General features: G+C 46.1%; 1 protein-coding gene across 4 annotated transcripts in view; it reads left to right on the forward strand.

Annotated features, from left to right (window-relative positions):
* The window catches only part of ADAMTS9 (ADAM metallopeptidase with thrombospondin type 1 motif 9), a 78,952-nt gene that overhangs the window by 35,519 nt on the left and 30,559 nt on the right, over window positions 1-12,874 (forward strand). For all 4 annotated transcript variants that reach the window (XR_010441759.1, XM_064723632.1, XM_064723633.1 and 1 more), the window contains 9 exons: window positions 1,263-1,473; window positions 2,183-2,347; window positions 3,451-3,615; window positions 4,483-4,602; window positions 6,368-6,472; window positions 6,617-6,784; window positions 6,962-7,246; window positions 7,896-8,057; window positions 8,627-8,803. Coding sequence is in view for 3 of the 4 variants with exons in the window: in XM_064723632.1 (XP_064579702.1) it covers window positions 1,263-1,473; window positions 2,183-2,347; window positions 3,451-3,615; window positions 4,483-4,602; window positions 6,368-6,472; window positions 6,617-6,784; window positions 6,962-7,246; window positions 7,896-8,057; window positions 8,627-8,803 (1,558 nt within the window). In the remaining variant the exon portion in view is untranslated. The remainder of the gene's footprint in view (window positions 1-1,262; window positions 1,474-2,182; window positions 2,348-3,450; window positions 3,616-4,482; window positions 4,603-6,367; window positions 6,473-6,616; window positions 6,785-6,961; window positions 7,247-7,895; window positions 8,058-8,626; window positions 8,804-12,874) is intronic.

The following is a 12,874-nucleotide window of genomic DNA, read 5'->3' on the forward strand; positions in this document are numbered from 1 at the left end:
AAAAACGTAGCTAAGACTTGGATTTATCACTGTTTATTTAAAGCAAAGAATAGGCTTAAGTGTAGAATGGGTTTGGGGCTGTCCCCAGACAATTCTTGGCAAGCTGGAATTGATGGAGCACAGTCTAAATCATCACAACCCATTTTCCTTTAAAAAGCAATCTGTTTTCCTTCCTGGGGCTTAAATGTGGTGGCATTAAGCCTCTGCTGGTGAAGCAATTCAGAAGGCTGAGTTTCCCGAGGGGTTTCTGCAGCCCTGTTAAACCGGGGCTGTGCAGAGGCTGTGCGGGGCCGGGTTGTCGCGGTAACAGCTGTTGCCATTGCAACAGGTTGGAAACTTGAGAAGGGCAAAACAGGAGTCTGAAAAGCATGCAGGGATGTGAGGCTCCCACCAGTCAGGAGCTATTGATTCCAAATCCCCTTGATCTTATTCTTCTCTGTGCTGTGATAGAGTTTGCTCTCTTGGCTTGGGAGCGGGGCTCTGTGCTCCCTGCACAGGCAGCAGCCCGAGGGTCTGCAGGACCCCTAGAGGATGTCACTGCCTCCTCCCCCAGAAGCCACCCCTGCCAGGTGTGAGGGGCAATGGGCTCCTGTTGGCTTCAGGGTCTCCAGCACCTCCCTGGATCAGATCTCATGTCCAGCATCTCTTTTCAGAGCTGGGCTGATGTGAAGCAGGGGTGTATCCTCAAATGGTTCATTTGAGGCCTCCAGCACCATCCTTGTTGTCCATCTCACAGAGGAGGCAGCAGGGTGGAAATCTGTCAAGAAAGAACACCTCTAATCCCTGCTGACACAGCTAGGGCTTGAGTATCTTGTAGCAAGTCATTTGCTTGTCCTTTGGAGAGCTGAAACTGCTTTGTGGGCGTCGTGTATTGTGGAACACCTCTCCAGCTTGTGCAGATCGTTTTCTGATGCGTATTTTCCAGTTTTTAGATGCCGAGGTGGAGCACAGGGTAGAAAGCTTTCAGAAGCTTTCAGAGCACTGTTCCTTGCTTGGCCATGAACTCCCCTTGCGCCACCTTGACTGGTCCCACAGGATTCCAGTGTGGCTTTGCTATCTTTCTTTTGCTTAAGAAAGACCTTTCTGCCAGCTCCTTCCCTTCAAGCAGCAATGCCAGGCTAATTGCAAGTCCCAAAGCACTGGGAAGCGTGACACAGAGCCAAAACTTCCCGTTCAAGAGCATATATTCCTTATTTCTGTGCCACACCCTTGAGCACGTTCCCTGCAGAGCCCGGGGCTGATGTTTGCTGTCCCTGGCACAGGTGGCACATCGCGAGGAAGAGCGAGTGCACGGCGCAGTGTGGGCTGGGCTACCGCACCCTGGAGATTTACTGCTCCAAGTACAGCCGGCTGGAGGGCAAGATAGAGAAGGTGGATGATCGCTTCTGCAACAGCCAGACCAAGCCCAGCACGAGGGAGAAGTGCACTGGAGACTGCAACGTGGGAGGATGGCGCTACTCGGCCTGGACTGAGGTGAGGGATGCTCTGTGGCACAACAAATCTGCTCCGTGCACAGCAGTATATTGTCCTGTTTAGGTTGCTAACAGAATATATGTAAAATATATGTAAAATATATGTAAAATATGGCCACAGTGGTTCTGCTTTCATTGCTTCCTCTGGAGGACACTCTAGTCTGAATCAGCCTGGTACTCCATACCTACCACTGCAGTTAATCTTCTCATCTTCATTACATGAAGCTCTGCTAGCTGCCATCAAAGCTGTTACCACTGCCAGAAGCTGGGGAGGACATGTTGCCATCATCAGAGGACTTCTGAAATTTGTTTCCTTTACACATCTTTTTGCATTAACAAGAATATTCCTGAATGCAGGCACCAAGAGCCTCAGGTTTTCCAGGGAGGGCGCAGTGAAGAGGGGCTGGCTGGTCAGAGAAAGTTAATCTCTCTTAAAATGAGAACAAACAGCAGCCATTTAGGAGAACTGAAAGGCAACACTTGTAAAAGTCATCATGGGGTTATATCCTGAAATGAATTTGAGAAACACATTGCCACGACATTTTATTAAGCTTAGCAAGTTTAGCTTTTTAAAGGAATACATAAAGTAAAAGCCTGTTACTTGAAGTATAAGTTGTTGCTCTAGAGGTTTCCTGCAGTCACTCCACAGTGAGAGGGCAGGCAATAGCAGTAGAGTGGCAGGAAATGTTGACTCTTTGTGTCCCTCACAGTGCTCCAAGAGCTGTGGCGGGGGCACGCGGCGGCGGCGAGCCATGTGTGTGAACACCTACAATGATGTGCTGGACGACAGCAAGTGCAGCCAGCAGGAGAAGCTGACAGTGCAGAGATGCAGTGACTTCTCGTGCCCACAGTGGAAAACCGGCGACTGGTCAGAGGTGAGTGCTGGTCACCAGGCTGGGCTCACCCTGCTGGTCCTCCACTCTGAGGGGCTGCTGTCTGCAAACAAGTGTCTCTGTCTCCATCCCTGCTTGTCTGTCATGATTTGTTTGTGCCTCCTTATGAAGGTGGCAATCCTGTGCACAGGGAGGCTTCAGACAGGCAGTAAAGTCATTGGCCTTGTGGTCAAGTGGCCACTTTCCTCCCTGCAGAGCCACCGGGGGTTAATGTCTCTGCAATCCTGCAGTAATTTCTCCACAGTTTTTCTGTAGTTCTGCTGTGCATTTGAGAAGAAAAATACCTTCTGCCCTCATTTTCCCTTAAGATTGTCCTCAAGAGCCCTGGCAGCTCTGGCTGTCACTGGAGGGCAGGATTGCACCCTGCTGATGTTTTGCTCAGCCTCTCTCTGCTGTTTATTACTGCTTCCACTGCTGCTGGTGTTTTTTGCAATGCAACAAAACAATCTTGATAGGTTTGTCTCTGCAGCAGGACTGGGGGTCCTGGAGAACAATCTTCAAAGGGTGCTCATCTTCATTGTAGCCAAATTTCTCTTGTTTCTGTGAATCATGTTCTTTTAGGGCATAATGAAAGCAATTAAATGGGAACAGGGATTGTTTTCTACCAAACGTGTCTTCTGATTCTAGCTGGTGGCAGTCCAAGCCACGCCAGGGCAGTGGGAGAAGTGCTCACAGCCTGCAGAAGCCAAGACCCTTAACATGCACACTCAGAACAAGTGTTTTAGAAACACCCTGTTGTGCACAGCTAAAACCCCACAGGGCAGTGCTGTGCCTTTGCCCTGTGTCTCAGAGCTACTGGAATTCAGGAGACCTTGTGGTCTCACGTTGCCCATGCTGAAGGATTCTAGCCCAGCTGTGCTCTCCATGATCCAGCCCCTGCTCTAGACCAGCTCCTGAGAGCAATCTTCTTGTTGACAAGACACTCCCCTGTCTTTCATGTTGATGTTAGCTAAAGAGCTGCACTTCAGCACCAGTATTTTTTTAACCAGTGATTGCAGTAGAACTCCAGATTTATTTGCCAGGGCAGGTGCCGAGCTGGCAGTGCATTCCCAGCACCACCTGAGCTTGCACTTTTCTCCTCACAGTGCTTGGTCACCTGTGGAAAAGGGCACAAGCACCGCCAGACGTGGTGCCAGTTTGGAGAAGATCGATTGAACGACAGGTTTTGCGACCCCAAGACGAAGCCGGAGTCAGTGCAGATGTGCCAGCAGCAGGAGTGTGCCTCGTGGCAAGTGGGGCCCTGGGGACAGGTACCACACAGCCCCACAGGGCTCCTGCCTGGGGGGACCTGGATGAGGGTGGCTCTGGGGCTGGGTGCTGCCCTTTCATCCAAATTCAGCAGCATAACTGTGTTAATTGATTTGCACACCAAAGCAGCCCTCTGTTTGCTCAGGTTCAGTGCATAGGCAGCAATAACAGTACCTGCCCTTTGTGCTAAATTTAATCTCTGTCATACTGAATTGGCCATGATTTTCAAAAAAAGGGGTTTCCAAGGTTACGCTCCTAAATCCATATTTAGGCACATAAATACATGCCCTAATTTTCACAGAAAAGCTGCTCACATTGAATAACTTTGGTTGCTTTCAATGTTTTCCAGTTTCTGGGTTAGTGAGGGTTTTTTTCTGTTAAAATACAAGTTACTCATTCCTCCCAGAGTGTTCTGGCATCTGCTTTTTCACAAAGCTGTTAGCTCTTGACTTAAAAAACAGCAGTAAACCCAGACCAGTTGTCCCAGTGAGACATATTTCCCATCAGTAAAATTATTCATTAGCTGCTTGTGCTACCATGGGGCTGAACAACCAGTTTTAAAGAAGGATATCATACAGGTTCTACCAGACTCTGATTCTAATGTGTGCAGCAAAGTAAATCATTTCAGTGTTCCACCTTCCTTCCTAAAGAAGCAAGTGAAGCGTGCAAGGCACTGGTGGCTGCAGCGAGTTAAAACTTTGACCTAATTTAAAGCTGAAATGCATGAAGTGGAGAGAAACCAGAAGGGAAACTCTTTAATTTTTGCTGCTTTTGCTACGTGCCTAAACAAAGACTGGGCTAATTAATACTTTCTAACCAAAGCACCTACTCAGACCCAGTGCTCTTTTCTCCCATCTGTCTTCTCCCAGTGCACTGTGACTTGTGGCCAAGGCTACCAGATGAGAGCAGTGAAGTGTGTTGTGGGCACCTACGTGTCAGTGGTGGATGATAACGAGTGTAATGCTGCAACCAGGCCCACAGATACCCAGGTAAATCCTGCTCTCTTGTCTCCATCTCTTCCCAGTGTGTGTATAGAGGCTTCCAGGCTACAGGTTCAGGGGACATCTTGCTGCCCAGCCCTGCAGAGCAGTACTTTGGGCTGCTCATGGTTGTTGGAAGGATGCAGCACAGCACCCTGCTTTGGTAGAAAGGGGATAGATAAACTGTGTTCAGGAAGTTCTCATCCAGATCCTCTCCATGTGGTTCACCTTATACTCTGAAGCACCAGATTGCCAGAAAGGCAACAGACAACCTATGAGGGTATTAGGGCTTTTTGGGTGAAAATTAATTACCTTTGCTTATGGTTTATATCCATGGAGCTCTAGCAATGAGTTGTGAGGGTGTGTTCAGATGGAGCACTATAGCTGGATTCTTAAGAGCTCATGAGCTAAAGAAGCTGCAGTGGATTAATCTGAAATAACAGTAAGGGACCTCAAGGTTGAAACATACTTACTGGCCTCAGAGGTTCAGGTTTTGACACAGCAGACACCTCCTTTGGCTTGCATGGAGTCAAGGATGCCTGGCTGCAGTCTGGGCTCATGTGGCTGCAGGACCATTATTTGACTGCACCACAAATAATGGTGAGAGGCCATTTATTGTCTGCTGCATGTGACAATGTAATGTTTGTGACAGCCACAGTTCCAGACACGTCCTCCCTAGCCAGATAAATTGAGAAATGTTGCAGCCCCTTTGCAAATTTGCTGAAGAGGCTTTCCATGCTGGTTACTTGGAAGCAAACATGTAAATTCCCATTTCAAACAGAGGATATGTCCAAGGTGTCTGGAGAAGCTGGATAAAACAGAACATTACCATCTATCTGTCATCTAGGAGAATTGTAGTGTTCATGCCCTGTGCAACTTCAGTCTTGCATGAACTCAGAGTTAACCAAGGCCACAACATTTGGGAAAGAGCTGTTTTTCTCATGTATGGACACCAGTTGCACTGCAGTCAAGGGGTAACAAACCCACCTGTCATCAGCCATCATTTGGCATGCATGCCTCCAGCATAAGTGAAATCACAGCAAAACAGAAATTGGGTTTGCCATTTGTCAGAAGCGGCTCTCCCCCTCACAGGGACAATCACTCTTAATTTCCTTTTTGGCAAGGACTACTCAATGGAGTAAAGTCATGGATGTTCATAGTTTCTGACACCAGACCTCCTGGGAGGGCCAGACAGGACCAGAGCCCTGCTGTGAGGCATTGTACAAAGACTGAGTAGAATGACACGTCTGTCCCCAAAACCTCACATTGCTTGATGTGTGGTGGAAGTCAGCACATGGATATAGGTGGTCTGGTGGGCTGCAGGGAATCAAAGGGCTGCAATCACCAGCATAACCTTTATTGTGTGGGCTGCAGGTCTCACACTGAAGGAAGGGAGCTTTGAAGGGAGATAAAGTTGCTGTTTTGCAGATGTGTGTTCATGCCAGAACATTTAATGAACTTTCATCTTTTGCCTCAAAAACATCTGGTTTTAATGCATGGAGATGGCACATGGTTATAGGGATCCCTATTGTAGAGTTCCTAATAAGTCAAAAGTCCACATAGGGTATTCCATATGAAGGCCTCAGGAAAGGATGCTGAGTTTTGCTGATTCACCAAGAGGATGCAGGGAGGAAGCTGCCTGCACAATGCATGCAGGTCACAGAGTTTCAAGATGTTGCCTATTCTCCATAATTACATTGAAGAGGAGGTGGTTTATTCAAAACATCTGAAAATTCTTTATTTCCTATTTTTCTCCCATGTATTTCCTGTACAGGATTGTGAGATAGCTGTATGTCCTCCCCATCCAAATAGTCCTGAAGCCAAGAGAGTCATATCAGGTGTTCACAGGACACAGTGGAGATTTGGATCCTGGACACCGGTAAGCACACATCACAATACTTTCAGGATTATTTTACAGTAGACAGTGTGATATTTTAAAGTACATATGCCCAGCTTTTCATTACAAGTCCTTGCAATGTATGTCAGGCAACTTCCTAGTGAAGTGCTCTTTGCTCTTCCCTAGTGCTCTGCAACATGTGGGAAGGGCACCCGGATGAGATACGTCAGCTGCCGGGATGACCAGGGCTCCGTGGCTGATGAGTCAGCTTGTTTCCACCTTCCAAAGCCATCAGCCACAGAAATGTGCACCGTGACACCGTGCGGGCAGTGGAAGGCCTTGGAGTGGAGTTCTGTAAGCATCACGCTGTCTCTTGCAAGAGACCTCATTGCTGCAAATGTGCTTCATTAATCTGTCGCACTTGCCCTTTTATAAGTGAGGTTATTTGGGTTTTCTGCTGTTCATTATTAGCAAGAGCTGGTTTTCTAAACTGGAAATGTGACCGTGTCTCCTTTTCCCACTGTAACGCAGTGCTCGGTGACCTGTGGTCAAGGTAAGGCAACGCGACAAGTGATCTGCGTCAATTACAGTGACCAGCTGGTGGACAGGAGCGAGTGTGACCCTGACGACCTCCCTGCCACCGAACAAGAGTGCTCCATGTCTCCTTGTCATCCAAACAGCCATGACTACGGCAGGCCCATGCCCCCTTTCCTCTATCCGGACCATCGCCTCAAGCCGCACCCTGGGGGCAGCCCCAACCGAAACCGTGCACAAATACCAGGAGGCAACCAGTGGAGGATTGGCCCCTGGGGTGCTGTAAGTGCCTTGATTCCCTTATTCTTGGGTTTTGTTGGATTTTGTTTCTTTCCCAAGCTAATCCATATTTTCTTAAAATCAGCACAACGGGAAATGAGAGAGGGACCTTTCTCCCCACTCTCTGCTCTCTGCTCACACAAGCAAGTGTTGCAGAAGGGCTCAAGCATCACTTGTCAGCCTCTCTTACCTCGTATCTCCAAGGCAGTCTAGGCAGAAAGCTGACAGCATCATTTTCCATGAGGCAAAGGCCAGCCTCTGATTCTTGGCTGTCTCCTGGGGCTTTTACAGCTGTGCAGGGTTGTTGCCAAAGCACGGCAGAGCCTCGATGCCAGCTCCTCTCACTGCAAACAGTATGCAATGCTTTATCATGGAAGTCTCTAAAGGGAATTGAGCACAAATGGGATGTCAGACACTGCAACAGGGATTACTCACCTGCTTAAAACTAGGCTGGTGTTTACTTTCTTTGCTTAGTCAGCACCTAAGTCATTGCACTGCTATTAGCCATAGCTGGGTTTTGAAGTTTAATAATGCCTGTTAGATGAATTAAACTTCTAGCAGTGCATTCCCACGGTGCAAGGCACTGGGAAGGAGCTGGGAATGCAAGCCTATTCCTGGACTAAATGAAGCTCTGGGCAATTGTGTCTTCCAGTGCTCTAGTACATGTGCAGGGGGGTTCCAGCGGCGGGTCGTGGTGTGCCAGGATGAAAATGGATACACTGCAAATAACTGCGATGAGAAAAGCAAACCCATGGAGCAGAGATCCTGCGAGTCTGGCCCCTGCCCTCAGTGGGCCTATGGCAACTGGGGAGAGGTGAGTGCACTTGCATCTGGGCTCCCTGCCCAGGGCAAGACTTTCATTAGCAGGTGGCTGAAAAATGGGAGAAGAGAGGGATATTGTGGTGACATTTATTAGAAGGATTGGAACTTGAAGGGCATCATCTGATAAATGAGTGAACCCAAGCAATTGTTGGGTGGTGTTTTCATTTCCATTTGTCATGGGGAAACTTTCTTTCCAAGCAAAAGTACGTTTTACAAAAATGAAGATTTTTTTTTTAAAGAGAAGCCTGCTTTAACTGAAGGCCTTTTTTTAAAAAAAAGCACTGCTTACTTTTGAAAATTAATCTGAGATGAACAATTGGAGATGTAAACCTCCATTATCACATTGAGTTGGCAATATCATGGTGGAGCAGCATGACCAGCTTTAGAGGGAGAGAAGCTGAGGCAGCTGAAGGTCCATCTGAGGCTCGTGAGGGAGATTTGGCTGGAGTGGGTTAGTTTGGAACAGAAACTACCATTGGTTTTTTGAGGTGCTTTGGGCAGCAGGTGATCAGTGTTTTTGCTGTCCCAACGGTGATTGCTCTGTCCTCTGCTGACTTGCAGTGCACAAAGCCATGTGGAGGAGGGACAAGGACACGGCTGGTGGTGTGCCAGCGCCCTAATGGAGAAAGGTTTACGGATCTGAGCTGTGAAATCCTTGACAAGCCACCAGACAGAGAGCAGTGCAATGTGCAGGATTGTCCTAGAGATGCTGCCTGGAGTGCTGGTCCTTGGAGCTCGGTACGACCATAAACTCTTTCTCTTTATGAACTATTTTGTAGATATCCCCTAACAACAATTAATTTGCTTCAAACCAAGGTGCTAATGCTTCATGTCTTAAAACTGCACTTACAGAGGATTATTTACTATATATTCAGAATAACACCTATTCAGGAAGGGCTTACATTAGGGGAGCTCTGGTCCTTTAATTTAAAAGGCACTTTCTGCTAAGTAGCAACCTTTGTCCATTTTATTACACTTTGCAAGTGCTGTGCATTATGAATCTTGGTTCTGGCTAAGTTTTTGCATATGGATTTAAACCTGGAATTTAAGCAGTACATTTCCATTGAAGTTAAATTGTTCTGCTCTTTAATGGTAGTACTGCACTGGGCACCTACTGGTTTAGCAGTGATTGTTCTCTGCCAAAGGCAAGAGAAGTGGGGAGAATGTGCTAAATGGCATCAATTCCCAGGCATGTATAAGTGTGTATAGATGTGTGTGCATGTGGGCACATGCCCACACACAGACCTACATAGAAACATGTGTGCATTCACACCTGTGCTCTGTTTCTGTTCCTGTGTATATAATAAGACTGTGATGTACAGTGCAAAGGCACCTGTAAGCTATTCTTGTGCATCTCTCTGGTTCTGGAGAGTGATTGTCTAGCTTGATCTCCAGCTGCTGCTTTATCACTAATCCAGCAAATGATCAGCCAGGTGTTGGAAGGCTTAAAACCCTGGCAGTTTCCCAATAGCAAAATAGTATTTGGAGCAGAGGTGTCTTACTTTGCTCCTTTGCTGCTGGAGGAGTCTGCTACAGAGATGCTCCTGTGAGGGCAGAGCAGCCCTGAACCGTGGGGTTGGGGTGCTGTTTTGGGTGCCACACCTTTGCAATTGTCCCTGCCCAGAGCAGCAACCTTTTCTGTGAACCTGCACCAAAGCAAGTGTCACCTGAGGTGCTTCTGGAGCCCTGGAAAACCACAGACCTGTCCATTTTGGAGTGGCCTTCAAACAGATGTAAACCTTTATTGTGTATTTTGTTATAAAAGCATTTGAAGACAATTTTTAAAAAAATCTGATTCAAAAGCACTTTATAGGAAAAGAAAAAAGAGGCCTGTTTTTTAATGTACTGGACTTCCTCAATTGTCATAGTTTGGAAAGTCATCTTGCCAAAACCTGCTCTCCTTCTGTGGGTGCTTTCAGTAACATGGATGCCTTCAGTAACACTCTTCAATATTTTTATCATACCTCAGTGAGCTCTGCAATAGCCATAAACCTTCTGAACTGGTGTGTATCCGGTGCTTCACCAGTACAAGAGACAGTGCTATGAAATATTTCATTTGAGGTGCTAATGTACCCCTTGTCCATCAACCTGCCTGGTGCTAAGGAAGAGCAAGGTGAGGTAAGCAGAGGTAGCGAAGCGTGTGCTGGCTGCCCCACAGGACTTGCCAGCTGGGAGGTGCCTCCAACTTTGTTTTACCTGTGCTGGACCATTTTCAAGAGCCAAAGGTGTGGACAGAGTTGTGTTTCGTTCTTCGTGGCTGTTGAGGAGCAGGCTCCAGGGCTGCACCTGCTTCTCAGTGTTGGAAACACAGGGTGCAGTCCTCTAGTCTGGTGGTTTTCTTTTCACCCAGGAAAAGTTCCCTTGGCTCCACTCTGATGCATTAGCCTCAGTGGGTTGTCCTTGCTCTCCTGGGAGCAGGTGGGACATCTGGCAGACAGGTGAAGGGCAGGGACACCCTGTCCTGCCTGCAGTGTCTCCTCCCAGCTGGTGCAGAGTCACAGCCCTGGGGAAGGGGCTGCAGGACTGAGCCCCCGTCATTGCCATGAACTGATTTGGTTTTTCAGTCACATTTACCAAGGTGTCCTTGGGCTCTGACATAGGGGACCCAGAGCTGTTTGAAGACTGAGAAGTATCTATGGGGTCCCCAGGGCTTCGTGTCCCTCCAGCAGAACACTCCACGTGTATTTCTACCTCGTGCTACTACTGTAGGTAGTAACGGCCAAATTTTCCTCTTTACTGTGGTGTCACCTGGACTTGCTTTAGCTCTGCCATCGGTTGCAAACATCATTCTGTAGCTGTACATACTTCATCTGTTGGGATGGAGTGTCACTACCATATTTTTTTGGTCACTTTTGAAACAAGAGTATAGTATTAGCTGAAACTTTTCAGCAGTATGGATTTATGTATTTATGTAAAAGTGTATTTATTTTTCCAATACTGTTATTTAATTTTATATAAATATTGCATACATTTACAATGTTTAATGTTAATGTTGAACAGTGAAAATTAAAGACAAGTAGAATGTAATCATAAATGAATTTGTATAATTTCTTGAGTCTTTTGCTAAATTCAGATCATATACTTAGTTTTGGTAACTTTTGCTAAATTTTCTGAAACGGTTCTGCAATGTTCCATCTTTTATCTTGCTTTGTTCTCCAACAGAAATTGTCATTCTCAATGATTAAACAAACACAGTTAAAGGTGTATGAATTACAAAGTTTGGATAACTAATTTCTTGCAATCATCTTACTGGCTTACCATTACTCAAGTTTCAGTGAAATTAGTAGTATAAAATACTTACAAATTAAAGCAGAGAGTCTGAAGCACCCAACCCGCAGTCCTCGGGCAAAATTCCACTGGGATTTTATACAGTAAACAAGTGATCTTTATCTGGCTGGTTAAATCCAGGTTTGGAAGAGATAATTAAATGGAAAAACAGATTGTATGTGTAAATGATAATTTTACAACAACAGACTGGTGAGATGTCTTGTCATTTTAATGTATGTTCAAAGAGGACTAAGAGGAGGTGACACTTTTATTCCCTTGCTTATTTAAGAAGATGTATTTACCCATTGCAGAATTGTACACCATGTGATAGACCTGACCTTTTTATTAAAACCATGCTTTAGAAAACGTGCACTGACTGTCACCAGAATACAGAGAGTGTTTTTTCTCCTCTGAATGCTTTGTGGTATGAATGCAGATTTCCATACACACTCTCGAATCCTGAGAGGAAATCTTGCTATGTTCTCCAGGATGAGGGAGATGTTCTCAATGAGAATTATCCATTGCTTCACTTAAAACCCAAGGTTTGGTTTTAATAAATATACCCATATTTATACCACATATATAAAATATATGCATAACCTCCCTTAAAGCACCTGTTTTGGAGCAGATTTGCTCCATGCAATAATTTCTGATATTTTGAGTTTGCCTTAATATCCAACTGTATCCTGATACAGTTTAGGAACAATGCTGAATTAACTTATTGTGGGCTTCTCATTCTTTCTGAGTTAGGAAATGGTCACAGATAAGGTAAAACAATTCTATCTTACAGCACCCTGCTTCAGTTGGGTGAGTCATTTGAGTTTCACTGCACAGGGCAGTGATCATTTGACTTTAAACTCTGGAAAATGTGTGGGTGAGATTTAGATTTATTTGGGGTTTGGGTTTTTCTCCAAAAAAGTATTATAATTTTAAAAGTAGTCTGCCTTGTCAGGTACTTGTCAGTCTTGGGTATCTGAAGTTCAAGCTGCTGGTGCAGTGGTTGTGCAGCTCTCAGTGCTTCCCAGCTCTGTATCCTGCAGGCAGAGGTGCTGGAATCAGAGTCTTTGAGGGCCTTTTGCTCTAATAAAGAATCAGAAGCTTACTGTCAAGCAATTAGAACATTAACCAGCTAAGTTCCAAACTCTCTTATTGTGGATGTGAGTTCAGGTTTGGGCTAGGGCATCACTGGTTTCCCTTGGTGGGAAGCTGGTGCCATTGATGGCTTTGCAGGGCTCTTTGGCTGCACACAGGGACAGAGCAGCAAAGGAGCTCTGAACTGGGAAGTGGAAGAACTGCCCGGCCAACATCTGTGTCAGGCAGCTGGCACTCTGGAATTTTAATCTTAAAGTTGATGTCAGTGGAAACTTTGGGTTATTTGTATTTAATTCTGTCAAAGCCCAACATGTTGTTCACAAAATGCCTTCCCCGTGCAGCTGGCTGGAAATAGGCTGCTCAACAGCAATATTCTCTGTGTCATTGTTCTGATAATGTTCATAGCAGGCAGGATGTCAGGTCTTGCTAAGGCAGAAGTGATAGCCAGGG

Source organism: Zonotrichia leucophrys, chromosome 12 (assembly GCF_028769735.1).
Source record: "Zonotrichia leucophrys gambelii isolate GWCS_2022_RI chromosome 12, RI_Zleu_2.0, whole genome shotgun sequence".
In the NCBI taxonomy this organism is placed as follows: domain Eukaryota; kingdom Metazoa; phylum Chordata; class Aves; order Passeriformes; family Passerellidae; genus Zonotrichia; species Zonotrichia leucophrys.